Here is a 14682-nt window from a genome sequence, read left to right as displayed (position 1 = left end):
TATTGCAGCCAGCTGCTCAGGGAGTGATGAGCAGCAAATGTGGCTGATGCTGCTGAGAGCACACAGGAAAAGCTTTCAAACTCGGGGACTTCGTGGGAGCTTGTAACTGAGACGACTTGGGTGGCCCTGGCTGTGGCACGTGTGGGTACAGGTGTCTGGGAGGCCGTGGAGGATGGGCATGTGCCTGTTCTCAGCAGCAGTGGCAGTGTCACCTCTGTCCCTCCTGTGTGCCCTGCAGGTCTCCATCAGCCACACAGTGACTCACTCAGACCAGCAGTCCCTGGAGATCGATAACTACCTGGACTCCTCAGTCCTTGACAGCTCCTTCCCCACCTTCCCCGGGCTCCAGGCAGAGGTAACTGCTTCCCTCCCCACAGCTGGGCAGGCTCCTGGAGGTGTGGGCCCAGGGTTAAGAACAGCTCAGTGACTCCTGATGTTCCCAACCCGCTGCTTTCACCAGGCACAAACCTGTGTCACGTTCCTGAAACGTTTCTGTTCCCTGCAGGCCTTCTCTGAGCAAACCAAAACAGATCTGTTCCTGGAGGACTCCAAGAGGTGAGTGGGGTTCTGGGGATGGAGCAAGCAGGACTTTAGTCTGTGCTTTGCTGGGCTTGGCTTGTGCTCCCACAGCTGTTTCTCTCTACAATCCCACACAGTTCATTTTCTTGTGCTCCCCACATTCCTGACCGCCCCCATTCCTGTTTTTCCACAGCCTGGTGCGGTGGCCCTCCAGCGAGGCCCTGCTCAGCTGGCCAGACCTGCTGAGTGACCCCTCCATCATGGGCAACACCATCCAGAAGCTGAAGAGAGGCCGGGCCAGCCGCCACCTGGGGCTTGAGGCCCCACTGGCCACTGAGGAGGACACTTTGTCCCTTGGGATTCACCAGGGGCAGCCCCGGTACTTCTCGGCCTCAGGTGAGCCCCCCCGGCTCAGGGCAGAGGTGGAACAACAGAGCTGCTGCCATCACCACTGGCCTCACTCTGAAGGGCAGGGGAGGAGGGTTGTGTCTGCTTAGGTGGGATTTTAGTCTGGGAAAGCAGAAATCCTGGTGGGCGTCAGACTGAGGTGGGTGGTCCCACACCGCCAGCAGACTGGGAGCCAGGAGAGGCGTGTTCCCATGGGAATGCTGCAAGCAAGCAGAACTTCCTCACTGGCTGCAAAGACACAGTGTGTCCTAGAGCCTCTGGACATGGCTGGAGAAGGAGAACTTGGCCTCTTGAACCAGCAGTTCCCTGCCCAGCTCTGTGGCCAAGCTGGGATAGACAGGAACTGGAGGGCAGAGAGCAGGGGAGGGCTGTCCCAGGGAGGAGGACATCACCATGACCCTCCTCCTCCTCCTCCCCAGTTCCACCACATGGCTGAGCCGTGTCCTGGTGTGGTGCTGGGTGCTGAGCTCCTGCCAACGCTGTCTGTGCTCTCTCTTTCCCAGATGAGGATCTGATCCGGCAGATCCTGGCGGATGGAGCCAGTGGCATCTCCCACTCCCAGGACCTGGGGCCATACATGAGGGCAGAAACAGATCTGATCTCAGGCCTGTGAGTGTTTGGGGAGCAGAGCCCCCATGGAGTCAGAGCCTCCCACCCAGCTGAACTGAGCTGGGTTTGGGACACTTTCACGGGTCACTCTGTTCCTGCTGGCCATGACTCCTGCAGCCCCCACAGCCACAGCTCCAGGAGAGCACTGCCACCCTTCCAGGAACCACCTGGATTGTCCCTTAAAGCCCCAGCTGTGTCTCCAGCACTTCCGGACTGCGGGCAAAGTGCTGGGATGAGGGTTCACTTCATGGCACTGGTGGGAGGGAGAAGGAGATTCTACCCAAATCCCTGTCGTGTTACTGTGCCCAGGACACTCTGACCACCAGCCACTGCAGAGTGGGCGGCCAAGGGAAGGGAGGGACTGTCAGGCCTTGTCCATGAGACACAGAGCAGTGTCTGTGCCTTGGGGACATGTGTGATGTCCCAGGACTGGTGCTGGCCCTGGAGTTCAGCCCCCGTGGTGCCAGCCTGCTCAGCACAGAGCCAGCAGTGGCACAGCTCTCAGCAGGCTCCCCCTGTGCCTGGCAGGTCCAGCGTGTTCGGGGAGAAGGTGGAGACTGTCATGATGCAGAGGCTGAACGACAAAGGGCAGAGCGTGGCCCCTCCTCCCAGGGAAGTGAGCAGATCAGCCAAGTCCACTTGGACAGGTACCAGGGCTGTGCCCCCCGGGGTGTGCGGGGACAGGGCCCATCCCACACTACAGCACTTTGGGGGGGGGCACAGTGGGGTAAATGGAAAATAAAATAGAGCCTTAGGAAGGGTTGTTCCCTGCTTGGGATATCGGTGCTATTTCCTGCCAGCTTCTCTTGGAGGCTGGATCTCAGTAAGCCCTGGGCCAGCACTTGTGCTGTGACAGTCCCTGCAGTGTCCCCTGGGGAGGCTCTGCTCCCTCCTTCCCCAGTTACTCTGCTCCCTGCACTCTCTGCAGCCATCAGTCGTAGAAATGTGTGGGATGATCCCTCTGAACTCACCCAGGACTGGTGGCAGGCTCTCTGCTGGGATGAGTGCTGAGCTCAGCCCTTCCTGTGCCCACCGGACCCTTTGCAGTGATGTTCACACTCACTCTCCCTCCTCCTCCTCCTCCCAGTTGCAGACCAGACATTCAGGAAGCGCCTGCTCCCGCCCTGGTGCTCCCTCCTGGCTCACGGCATCAGCCTCCTGCTCTTCGCCACCTCCGCCGGCGTCTCCGTGTGGATCGGGGTGGGCTTCTCCTCCAGCGTGGCCCTCATGTGGCTCATCTCAGGGATATTCAGCTTTCTGGCTTCGTTCCTGGTCTGGGAGCCTCTGAAGGTGAGGATGGCACAAGTGCACCGGCACAGACCTGTACGTGGAATTAACAGCTGGAGTTAACATTGTCCAGCTGCTAATCACAGTCATGGAATTGTTAAGGTTGGAAAAGCCCTTTAAAATGATCAAGTCCAACCATCAACCAGCACCACCACCATGTTCACCACTAACCCATGGCCCCAAGTGCCATATTCATGTGGTTTTTGAACACTTCCAGGGATGGTGAATCCACCACTGCCCTGGGCAGCCCCTTCCAATGCTTGACAACCCTTTCCATGATGAAATCAGGTCAGAGTGAACACTGTGTGCATTGAATGGTCACTCCCATCCCCATATCCCTCAGAAGGATAGGATGTGGACACCAGCAGCAGTAGGAGAGGGAGGGCTGGTGGCACTTGGTTTTGAAGGTCCAGGTAGGAGTTGTGCCATGCTGGCTGTGCCAAGGGGCCCATGGGAGCTGCTGCTGGAATGCTGAGGTGGCACAGCTCCCTGCAGGTTCAGCACTCTCCCTGTGCCCCAGGTGCTGCTGGAAGCCCTCTATTTCTCCCTGGTTGCCAAGAGGCTGCACCCAGAGGAGGACGACACGTTGGTGGAGCAGCCCTGCGTGGAACACGTGTCCGAGAGGATCAGCAAAGTCCGGCCCCCACAAGGATTTGCCCTCTTCCAGGCCAAGGAGGAGGCCAGGAAGGTCAAACTGCTGCACAGGATGCTCAAGGTGGGACATCTGCTGCCTGGTGCCCAGGGGTGAGACACGTCCGAGTGTGGGTTCTCCCAGTCCAGCTGGGATCCACTGAGTGCCTGGCTCTGGCTTCTGCCTCAGTTTCTCCATCTCTGGGTCTGATCCTGTTGCATGGCCATGGAAAGCACTGCTCTGCTGCAGGATTGGGATCCAGCCTTTCCATGCAATCCCATTTTTACTCTCTGCTTCCCAGAATTTCCTCATCTACATGATGTTCTTGCTGGTGGTCCTGCTCACCAACTACGGCGACGCCTCCCGCACCAGCCGGGCCTTCCTCCTGCAGAGCTCCATCAAACAGCAGCTGGGAAGCAACGACTTCCTGCTCATCAAGAGGTACCTGCCAGCCCCTGGGGGGGTCAGAGAAGTTGGCTTTTGGGTCGTGCTCCACAGGCTTTGCCATAAGAGGTTCCTTGGTGCCCATTTGGAGCTGGGTGCTCCACAGCAGTCAGCAGGTCCTGTCTGTCCCTGTAGTTCTCCACTGGAGAGCAGAGGGGCCTTTGGGGATTGCAAAGTTTAATTTCTCTGAGGTTTAGAGAGGTTCCCAGTGTGAAGGGGCTGTGGGAGTTGTTGTTGATCTTTCTGGAGCTGCTTGAAAAGACACGAGCTGCTCTGTCTCCAGAATTTGCAGCCACAACTTATAGTCATGAACAGGGTCACGAGAGCCAGAAATGACATCTTGTCCAGAGTCTGCCTTTCCTCACTCTGCACATAAGTTTAACTGGATTAAATTTTCCCGGCTGGTTTTCCACACCCCTGGGAGCTCCCAGCAGCCCAGTCTGGCTCTGGGGATCCCTGGGCTGAGAGTGTGTCTCTGCAAAGCCCTTGGCTCTCTGGGCACATCAGTGTGGCTTGTTCGTGCCCCAAAGTCTCTGAAACTTTGCACCAATCTCACACCTTCCCCCCTGCAGGTCGGATCAGTTCTGGGTGTGGATGTCTCAGGTGTTCCTGCCTTACCTGTACAACAATGGCTCTGGCCAGGAGAGCCACAGCACCACGCTGGGGACAGCCCGGCTGCGCCAGCTCCGGCTGCGGGGAGGTAGGGCAGGGACAGTGGCTCTGCTGCCACAGGGGGAGGTGACAGTCCTGGAAGGATGAAGTGGGCAGGTCTGGGTGCAACTGGGGCTGAGGGGAGGCAGCAGAGGTTATGGAAGCAGTGGATCATGGAATCCCAGAATGGTTTTCATTGGGAGGGACCTTAAAGCCCATCCCACCCAGGGACACCTTCCACTATCCCAGGCTGCTCCAAGCCCCATCCAGCCTGGCCTTGGACACTTCCAGGGATCCAGGGGCAGCCACAGCTTCTCTGGGCAACCTGTGCCAGGGCCTCGCCACCCTCACAGGGAAGAATTCCTTCCCAATATCCCATCTAATCCTGCCCTCTGGCAGTTTGAAGCCAGTGATGTCTCCAGGGACCAGAGTGCTGGTCCACTGTTACCCAAGGCCAGTTGGGATGTCTCTGTTCTCCTCCACTTGTACCCAGCTAATCCACTCTGAGTTGGTGGCATGGATATATCGTGACTCCTAAATTGGACAGCTCTCTATTTTTATTGTTAATATCCATCTTTTTCTGAATCCCTGACTTCTGCATGCCCCTTCTCTCACCCTGGTGCACTTGTGGGGATGAATGCAGAGGGGTTGGGAGGAAGGGCGGTGCTGTGAGCTCAGCACTGGCTGTGCTGGCTCCCTGTGGCTCACAGGGTGCTCTCATTCCAGCTGAGTGCCAGCAGAGTGCCCAGGATATCCTGCAGGGCTTGGGCAGTGCCCAGAGGAGCTGCACTGACCAGCACATCTTTGCCACTGCTGACTATGGAGTGGGCTGGGAGAGCACGGCTGGAAATGGGACGGCAGCGTGGGTACACTCAGCACCCGACCTAGCGGGGTAAGGGCTGCCCTGCCTGCTCCCACCCCCTGCTCCCACCCCCTGCTCCCACCCCCTGCTCCTCCTCCAGGGATCCTTACAGACCTCTCTAAGGTCTTTACAGGTGCGTCGGGTTGTTCCCAGCCCTCACAGCCCCTGAGCCTGGCAAAGGGCAGATGGACATGGAAATTCCAAAGGGTCTGAACAGCAGCGTTGTGCTGTTATGGGGGCCCAGGGGCAGAGGGTTCAACTCTGCACCTTCCAGGGCACAGACAGGGCAGGGGAACCCAGCACCCCAGGAGCAGCACTGGATTTCTGCTCAAGGGGGTGACAGGAGGTTGTCCTGCATCCTGGGCATAAATCACACTTGGTTTCTGCTCTGGTTTGTCCCCAGAGGCATCTCCATGCAAGTCTGGGCCACCACAGGGCTTGGGGCTGTTCTGAGGTTGGGCACATGAGGTGGATCAATGCACCTCTGTAATTTGTCTTGTGAAATAAATCCTGAGGGGGAGGATCTGCATCTGCACATTTGCTCCTGGCCTGCCATGTAGGAGAGCAACCAGTGTCCTTCAGCCTCACCTACAGCTCCTCTTCCTCTTCAGGATCTGGTACTGGGGCTACATCTCCTTCTACGACAGCAGCGGCTACGTGCAGGAGCTGGGTCCTTCCCTGGAGGAGAGCCGGGCTCAGCTGGAATTCTTGCAGCAGCACACGTGGATCGACAACATGTGAGTGTGGCAGGGGCAGAGGGAATGTCCTGCTGTCACCTGGGCTCCTCAGGGGTGCTGCTGGAGTGTCGCAGGGGCACAGGATGGATGTCCCACCCAGCAGTGGCCCCAGAGCTGGTGGTGTCCCAGCCCCTGAGCTGCTCCTGTCCCTCTGCAGGAGCCGGGCAGTGTTCGTGGAGCTGCTGCAGTACAACCCCAGCGTGGACCTGCACGTGGCCGTCACCCTGCGCCTGGAGTTCCCTGGGGCCGGCCAGGCCATTGCCGCGGTCACCATCAGCCCCTTCCCCCTGCTGAGGCTCAGTGGGGGGGTCACCCTGCAGCTCCTCATGATGGTCAGTATGGGACCTCCCCTGCAGCCCCTGCTTTCTGCGTGAGGGGCTCTGGGGACCCTCACCCAGGCTGGTCACTGTGGACTCGAGCCGCCCTGCCTGAGGCCACTTGTCCCCACGTCTGTCACCCTGCCTGGGTTTGGTGTCAGCAGAGCCCTTGTTCCCTGGGCGCTGCCATCCTGCTACAGGGGCATTGGGTGTGGGCACTGGGGAGCTTCAGGAGGGATTAGGGTGTTGGATGAGCAAGGAAGGCAGGGCAGGATACAAGGTGTGGTCCAGGGGTGTAATTTGGCCTGGTTTGGGGGATTTTGCTGTCCTGGGGCGCTGCGGGGTCCCCTGGTGCAGCCACAGCAGTCGGGGCTTGTCCTCGCATCTCCTGGTAGCTTCTCCATTCCTCTTCTCCTGGTACTCTCTTCATAACCTCTCCTGGTAACCTCCCTGTTCCTCCCCCAGGTTTTCCTCATGCTGTTTGTGGTTTACTTCGTGGTGTCGGAGTCTCTGGCCATCAAAAAGGAAGGCAGAGCCTACTTCACCCTGTGGGGCAACTATGGCCAGTGGGTTTTTATCCTGCTCACCACATGCATGGTGCTGGTGCACCTCAGTCAGGCCACCCTGGCTGACCAGCAGTGGCTCAGGTACCTCAGCAACCGCAGGGGCTTCACCAACTTCTACCAGGTGGCCTTCCTGAGCTCCGTCTTCAGCAGCCTGGCCGCATCCCTCCTCTTCCTCCTGACCGTGCAGGTACGGGCAGGCTGGGAGAGCAGCACGTGGGTGGTGGGTGCTTTGGTCCTCCTGTGCTTGTCACCCCTGCACAGTCCTGGCAGGAGCAGAGCAGGTGGCAGGGAGGCCACGTGTGTCTCTGCTGTGCACTTCAGGTCTCTGAGGCCTCTGGGCCCTCAATTCCCCTGGGGAATTCAGCCAAGTGTGGCTGATGGGCTGATTCTGTCTGTAAAGAACCTGTGGACTGGGGTATTTGTGCTCTGATGGGGTTTGAGTTTCCCATGTGTTTGAGAGACCCATCCTGAGCTGGGGGTGTGTCTGTAACTCCCTCCTCTCCCCTCCCAGGCTGCCCAGCAGCTGCGCTTCGTCCGACAATGGTCAGTGTTTGGGAAGACCTTCCAGAAGTCCATGAAGGAGCTGATGGCTGCAGGGGTGGCCTTTGCCCTCCTCCTCCTGGCCTATGCCCAGCTCGGCTTCCTGGTAACCACTCCTGTCCCCTTCCCTCACAGAGGAGCTGTTGGTGCTCCTGCTGCCCCTTGTCCCTCACCGTGGCATGACATGAGCAAAGCCCCTGGGTCCCCTGGGTGCTCCATGTGCACCCTGCCACCAGCACCTTTGGCCAGGGTCTGTCCCTGTCCCAGCCCATTTATGGGCCACCCCTCAGGGCCCATGTGGGAGGGAATATTCCGGGTCAGGGGAACACTTTGCTGCTGCTCCCTTCTCATCGCATCTCCTCTGTCCCTTCGCAGCTCTTCTCCTCCTCCTCCGAGTCCTTCCGCAGTGTGGGCAGCAGCCTCCTGCTGCTGCTGGCCCTTCTGCGGGGCAGCGCCAGCCTCTGGCCCTGCCTGCCCGAGGCCTCAGGGCTCTACTGCCTCTTCTGCACCACCTACATTGTGCTGGAGGTGTGGATTGTGCTGCGGCTGCTCGCGGTGGTGCTGATCCACAGCTACCGCGAGATGCACTCCGAGCTCTACCGCCCCGCCTTCGAGCCCCAGGACTACGAGATGGTCGAGCTGTTCGTGCGCAGGCTCAAGATGTGGATGGGCTTCAGCAAAGCCAAGGAGGTGAGGGCAGCCTGGGGACTCTGTGGAGAAGGGGCCTGGTGGCACAGAGCAGCATCCACCATCTTTAGCCTTTCCCTGCCTCTGGCTCCTTCCTGCAGCCAAGTTCGTCTGGCAGGCGAGGGCTGGAGCAGTGGCCACCCTTGGGGGCCCAAGAGCTGGGTTAGTGATGGGGAACCATACAGGCATCAGCTGCCCATTCTCATCCCCACGGTTCCACAGGGCTTTATCTGGGATCCAGCCCCAGCCCATGGCCTGTCACACCAGGAATGGCTGGGAGCAGCCGTGGAGCTGTTTGGCGTGTTCCCACTTCCCAGCTCCTGCCCTAACCCTGCTCGTGCTCCCCTCTTCCCTCCCAGTTCCGGCACAAGGTGAGGTTTGAAGGGATGGAGCCGCTGCCCTCCCGAGACTCCAGCGACTCCAAGTCCTTCCGGGGCCCCACTCCCAGCGCTGCCTCCGACAGCTCCAGGGCCTCCACGTCCTCCAGCCAGCTGGACGGGCTGAGTCTCGTGCTGAGCACCCGCGACAGCCTGGAAGTGGACGCTGACATCCAGCGCCTCCTCTCCCTCTTCGAGATGCTGCTGGCGCAGTTCGACCGCGTCAATCAGGTGACGGAGGACGTGTCCCGCATCGAGCACCTGCTCGAGTTCTCCCGCAGCCGCCGCGCCCGCAGGAGGCACCGCGGGCCCGAGGGGGGCCCGGGCCAGGGCTGCTCGGGCGGCTCGGAGCAGGGCCCGTCCCCGGAGCTGTCGGACACGGACGCGCTGTCCCCGCGCTGTGCCGGGGCCGTGCCGGGCGGCCGGGGCGCGGTGCCCGGCCGGCTGCTGCGGGCCAGCCGGGGCGTCAGCGCGGCCGCAGGGTCACCGGGCAAGCCCTGTGCCGCCAGGAGGAAACGGCCCCTGCGGGCCAAGAACCGGGTGCACCCCACGGTCAAGTAACGGGGGTGCAGGAGCGATGCCCTGGCAGGGCTTTGCCGGGGGCGGGCTGTGCCCGCCCGGAGCTGCCGCGGCGGCTGGGCCGGCCGGGCACCGGGGCTCTCCCGCCACGCCGCTGGCACGGCCACCGGCCTTCCAGAACCGGCCCCACGGGAGCATTCCAGTGTTAAAGATGGAAGGGGAGAAGGCCGAGCCTTTCCCCAGGGGATGAGCAGGTGCAGGAGATCCCTGCTGGCTCACAGGGAGCAGCTGTGGGTTGTTTTATGGCCCCGGCTGCAACCGGCCACAGGTGGGGACTGGGTGGGCGCAGGGGGATGGGACAAGGCTCCCCCCCTTCCCTGCTGGCTGTGCCGGATGGGAAAGGGAGAGGAGAGCCCCAGGCCTCAAAGGTTTGAACCAAGTCTTGGATTTTTGTTGACCAGACGCACTGTGGAGGAAAGCGACAGCTTTCAAGAAGGTATTTAATCCACCTTGTTTTTTAAGCATAAATAGATATATAGGGAAATGCTATCTACACCCAGAGCAGTTAATTTCCAGTATTGGCTACTTTTATCCTCCAGAAATTGGTACTATTATTTGTATTTAAAGAAATCCAATATTTAAAACAAAGGACATTGCAGCGAGCTGGGGACAAGAGACCCCTGGGCTGCCTCAGCCACCTCTGAGCATGGGGTTCCCAAACTCCCAGCATGGGATTCCCAACTCCCAGTGTGGGGTTCCCAACGTGCTGGTGTCACTGCGGTCCCCACCTGCCCTGTCCCCCCGCTGTGGCCCCGGGGTGCAGGCGCCACTGGCTGCTTGGCTTCTCTAACCCAAGGAATGTATTGCTCTAAGTATATGTATTTTTTTGGTTTACTTGTTCCTATGTACTGCCCAGCACTTTAAACAAGGCTTTCCTCGGCTACCAGTGACACGTGCGAGCTAAGAATGGGATAATATATCACAAAAGCAGTATTTTGTTTGTTTAAATCATAAACTGAAATGGACAGGGAGGAGGGGAGCGCAGCCCCAGCTCAGGCAGCCGTGCCAGCACCTTCCCTGAGCACAAAGGAGGCAGGTGAAGCCCTGAGGGAGCTTTTTTTGGGGGCCCTCCAGCCTTGCCAGCTGGGATTCACCATGTGCTGGCCTACAGCTGCTGGGCTACAGCTGGCCTGTGCCATGGGGCCCCCCAGATCACAGCCTGGGGGTGCCTGAAGCCCTCTCCAGGGGCTGCCTTCCCCTCCTCAGCCCCATTTCACCTTATGGCTATTGTAAGTAATTTATACGGGGTTTGTTTGGTTTTTAAATGTATATATTTTTGTATGTTTGCTATATTTTCATAGCATCGGTACCGTGTTTGAAACATGTAGATAGGAGACAGAACACTATTGTCAGAGTTATTTAAAGGATGTATTAAGTGCTTCTTCCTGGGAATGTCCCATGTATATAAGGATTGGGTGTCTGTGTGTGTGTGTGGTGTGTGTGCTCTCCTAGGCTGGCTTGGGGCAGTGGCCACAGGTGGATGGGGAAAAGCCCCCAGTGGGCCCCTCCATGTGTTCCAGAACCTGCTCCATGCTTTGGACAGGTGAGAAGGGTGGGAGGGAAGGCTGAGAGGGGCAGAGCTGCAGGGCAGGAGCCTCAGGTTCAGCTGCTTCTGGTGCTGGTGGGCCAGGAAGCACCTTCCCAGGACAGGGGAGACTTCTCCAGGCAGAGAGAGGGGGCTCCTAAAATACTTGCATTGTTCCATCCCCTCCTGAACCTCCCCTCCAGCCCCCAGCTGTGTTGGATATTTGTGAAGGTTTCATTCCAGCATCCATGTGCTTTCTTGGCCATGTGTGTCAGGGTGACTGCAGGGGAAACAGGGTGCTCGGGGATGCCTTTGGGACAGGTCTAAGTTACCTTTGGAAAACTCAGGTGCTGTTCAGGACAGACGTTGTGGAAAGGTTGTGGAGGGATGAGGGCAGGAGGAGACAAGTGAGGTGGTGCTTGGTCGGCATGGAGGTGTTGGAACAGCAGAGGGCACAGAGAAGTGGAGTGCAGAGGGGAGAAATCCAATACTGGTAACCAGGAGAGGTTGGTAGTGGCAGAAGGGCAGGTGGGAGAGGGCAGTGAAGGGCCCAGAGGGCAGGAGTGGGACAGGGAGGGGCCTAGAGGGTGCCTGGAGCAGGCAGAACCAGCAGCTAGAGGCTGAGCCCGGGTGCTGGTCAGCTTTGTGCTCTGTGCTCAGAAAAAATCCCTGGTTTTCAAGTCAGAGAAAACTATTTGCCTTGGATTTTTTGTTCCTTTGACTTCCCAGGCAGCACAGCATCAGGCTCAGCTTGGCATATGCCTGTGACTCCTTTTTGGTGACAGGGACAGTGCCAGTGCCATGTCCCCAAACCCCCAAGGTAGTAGAGGAACAGTGGGGAGGTGTCCCAGAGACCTGGGATGTCCCCAGGGCCCAGGGCTGGAGTCCCTCCAGCTCCAAAGCTCCTTTCCCCTGCACACCTGCCCTGGCACAGCCCCTGGCACCTGTGTGGAGCACCAGGGCTGTAGATCCAACCCCTCCGAGGGCCCTGTGGGAATTTTCAGTGATTGAAATTTCCCAAATTAACCAAGCAGGTCTTGGAAATCTCATGAAGAGCCAAAAAGTTAAGTTCTGATGCAGGGGTCAGTTCTCAGCTTGAGTATCCCCATTAGAAGAGGTTGGGAGTAGGAGGGAAGTGTGGGAAGGAGACGGAGGCAGGAGGGGCCAGCAGGGCCCCAAATACTTGGAGCAGCCACCCCTAAGCTAAGGGGCCGCTGGAACAAAGATGCTCCCCAAACCCATCAGGATTTTTGTTCCCAAGTGCCTGTTCCTTGCCCTGCCTGTGTGTGTGAGTGTGACTCGGTGCGTGTGACTTTACCAAGTGCTCCTTCTGATCGGAGAGGAGCAAAATGGGATCAGACAACTGCCTTACTTCTGGCCTTCCCTGAAGTATGGAGAGCAGCTCTGCCCCCCACAGTTCCTTGAAAAGCCCAGCCCTGCGTGGTGGGCAGCACCCACAGCTTCCAGCACTCACAGTTCTCAGTGCAGCAGTTCCTGTGCCAGCTCCAGCAGCATCCCAGGGTCCCCTCCATGTCCCAGCTAAGGCTCCTCTGCAGCCAGAGGCATTTAGTCATGGAGTTACACCCTCACAGCAATAAACTTGACTCAAAGCCCATAAAACCCCCTGAATGTATATTTTTGTGTCTGTAGTCACCGAGAGATGGTGTCTTATTTATTGCCTTGAATCTCACAATGATGCATCAGGATCAAGCTGCTTAAATGAAAAATGAAACCCCCATCCATTTGTTCCAAGGGAGAGGGAGGGACTTCTGTAAGTGCCTTATTTTTTTTTTTTTTTTTCAAAGAACAACGATTATGACCAAAATGCCAATGGTTCCTGTCTGGTCAGCATTTCACTGCAAACAAAAATGGTGTATTTTTTAACTGTGGGGATGTTTCTTACAAAGTGACAAAGTCAAATAAACACTGACTGCTAAAACCTGGCTCACGTGCTTTTGTCCTGCTCCAGACACTCCTCTCCACCCCACCCTCATTCTCTCTGCATCCATAATTTTAATTAAGGTCTCCTGCACAACACAAGACACTTTATTAAATCCTCCAGCCTATCAGGCATTAATGAATGAGCTCACTGGTGGGGGCTGGGGATGGCACAAGGACAAAGCTGACAGAAAAATCCCCTCCCCAGCACAGAGGTTCCCTGAAGCTGAACTGCATGGAATATCCCTGTCCAGGGACTGGAATATGGCCAGGAATCCATGTGTCCAGCACTGGGAGGGGGGGTGGGGGGTGGTTCCATGAGCAACACATATTGGGAAACTAAAGCAGGAAAGGAGGAAGGATTTACATGATCAGGAAAGAGTTTCAACTTTCCCAGGACCTCAAGAACTCACTGATCAGACAAAGATTTTATTTCCTTTACGACTCATAAACACTCAAACACAACGGACACTTGGTGTTCCCACACACCTGCACAGGCGAGGGCTGGCCCTTTGTCCCCTCGCCTGTCCCTTCACAGTCCCACGTGCACATTGCACTTGTCTTCATCTCCCTGCTGTCAGCCATTCCCAAATCCACGCTTCCCACTCACAGACAAAGCAGGAGATGAAGTGCTCACAGTATAGTCCAGCTTACGAGGTGCCTCCCAGTTGGGTACTGTAGTGTCTGGTGCCCTCCTTGCCTCAGGATGGGCTGCAAGTCCCAGTCCAGCTGTGCCCACCTGCCCTGCAAGGTCCAACTGCACTGCTTCAGCCTCTCCCAGGAGACTCCCTGTCAGGAAATAGGCAAAACTCGTGGGGAAGATGATGCCCCAAGACTTGGCAGCAGACAAAAAGGGATTTATCAGGTGCATGGGTAAGGATGAGACACCCCAGCATTCCTCCAACCACAGGAAGTTCTGCAGATGGATCTGGAAGCTGGGTCTGAACACCTGGAGTCAGCCATGGGGGTCAGACTCTTCATTCCCCAGGGACTGCTGGCCAAGCTCTGCCCTTCCACTGCTCCCCTTCCCTCTTTGCTGTTACTTCTGGTGGCAAAATAATCTCTGCTGAGGGAGAGAGGCTTTACTGGGAATTCCTCAAAATGAAGACAAACCTTGGGAATTTAAGCAGCATTTTGGGCAGGAGAGAACCCAAATGAACTCTTTCCAGAACTGGCAGTAGAATGAGGCAGAGCCTGAAGAGTCCAAGTGCTGCCGAGGTCCAGGGAGGAGCTGGGATTCCTGGGTGCTCAGAAATAGCAACTGGATTTCCAATACTTCATATTTCATTCTCAATTAAGTCCTCAAAAATTCCACAATTCCTGTGCCTTCATGTGAGGATCTGCAGAACATCATCCTTTGTCTGCTTCCACCAGGAGCTGGTGTGGAAGGAGTCCAAAGAAAGGTTCTGCAGGGAAGTTCCCAAAAGAGAAGCCTTGGAACAGCTCAAATCAAACCAAACACAGTGCGTTGGTCCTCTGGGAGCTTCTGCTGGGAATCCAGTGTCCTCCTCAGGGGCACCCGAAGCTCCTGGCAGGTTCAGTGCCAAGTCCACATGCAAGGAGCAGCCAGGCTGTGCCTCCCAATCCCTGTGTCCATGCAGGTGCAGGGATCAGCACGCAGGGACCACAATTCCATGGCCTCAGTGTCCCAGCAGGGACACCCCGAGCCCGGCCCTACACGAACTCAGTGAAGTCGTCCACGGAGGAGATCAGCCTCTTCCTCTGCCCTGTCTCATAGGTGGGAGGGGGTCCTGGGGGATCTGGGGGAGGGGGTTTTGTGGGGGCAGAGGGGTGCAGCTGCAGGGGAAGGCCAGGGCTCTGGTACTGTGTCTCTTCCCGGAGCTGAAAGGCAACAGAGAACAGGTGAGCTCCATTCTCTCCAAAACTCTTTCTGTTCTCCATCTGGGCAGGGCAGGTTACCCAGGACACTGTGCCACTCTGTGTCCAGGTGTTGGACATCAGGAGGAATTTCTCCATGGGAAAGGTGGTCATTCTCAAAACAGAA

At 57.6% G+C, this 14682-nt stretch overlaps 2 protein-coding genes across 8 annotated transcripts in view; one reads left to right on the top strand and one right to left on the bottom strand.

Annotated features, from left to right (window-relative positions):
• PKD1 (polycystin 1, transient receptor potential channel interacting) overlaps positions 1-12682 on the top strand; it is a 79763-nt gene extending 67081 nt beyond the window's left edge. For both annotated transcript variants that reach the window (XM_039559992.1, XM_039559991.1), the window contains exons 31-46: positions 239-355; positions 506-555; positions 713-915; positions 1431-1536; positions 2065-2183; positions 2624-2826; positions 3344-3538; positions 3756-3895; positions 4471-4598; positions 5276-5441; positions 6023-6148; positions 6306-6480; positions 6931-7218; positions 7543-7677; positions 7947-8261; positions 8618-12682. In XM_039559992.1, the coding sequence (XP_039415926.1) occupies positions 239-355; positions 506-555; positions 713-915; positions 1431-1536; positions 2065-2183; positions 2624-2826; positions 3344-3538; positions 3756-3895; positions 4471-4598; positions 5276-5441; positions 6023-6148; positions 6306-6480; positions 6931-7218; positions 7543-7677; positions 7947-8261; positions 8618-9196 (3045 nt within the window). In that variant the 3' untranslated portion in view covers positions 9197-12682. The remainder of the gene's footprint in view (positions 1-238; positions 356-505; positions 556-712; positions 916-1430; positions 1537-2064; positions 2184-2623; positions 2827-3343; positions 3539-3755; positions 3896-4470; positions 4599-5275; positions 5442-6022; positions 6149-6305; positions 6481-6930; positions 7219-7542; positions 7678-7946; positions 8262-8617) is intronic.
• A 404-nt stretch (positions 12683-13086) lies between these two features.
• TSC2 (TSC complex subunit 2) overlaps positions 13087-14682 on the bottom strand; it is a 32324-nt gene continuing 30728 nt past the window's right edge. For all 6 annotated transcript variants that reach the window (XM_010392281.4, XM_010392282.4, XM_010392280.4 and 3 more), the window contains one exon: positions 13087-14519. In XM_010392281.4, the coding sequence (XP_010390583.2) occupies positions 14352-14519 (168 nt within the window). In that variant the 3' untranslated portion in view covers positions 13087-14351. The remainder of the gene's footprint in view (positions 14520-14682) is intronic.

Source organism: Corvus cornix, chromosome 14 (genome assembly GCF_000738735.6).
Source record: "Corvus cornix cornix isolate S_Up_H32 chromosome 14, ASM73873v5, whole genome shotgun sequence".
In the NCBI taxonomy this organism is placed as follows: Eukaryota; Metazoa; Chordata; class Aves; order Passeriformes; family Corvidae; genus Corvus; species Corvus cornix.
The sequence above is the reverse complement of the archived record's forward strand: the minus strand, read 5'-3'. Positions and strand labels throughout refer to the sequence as shown.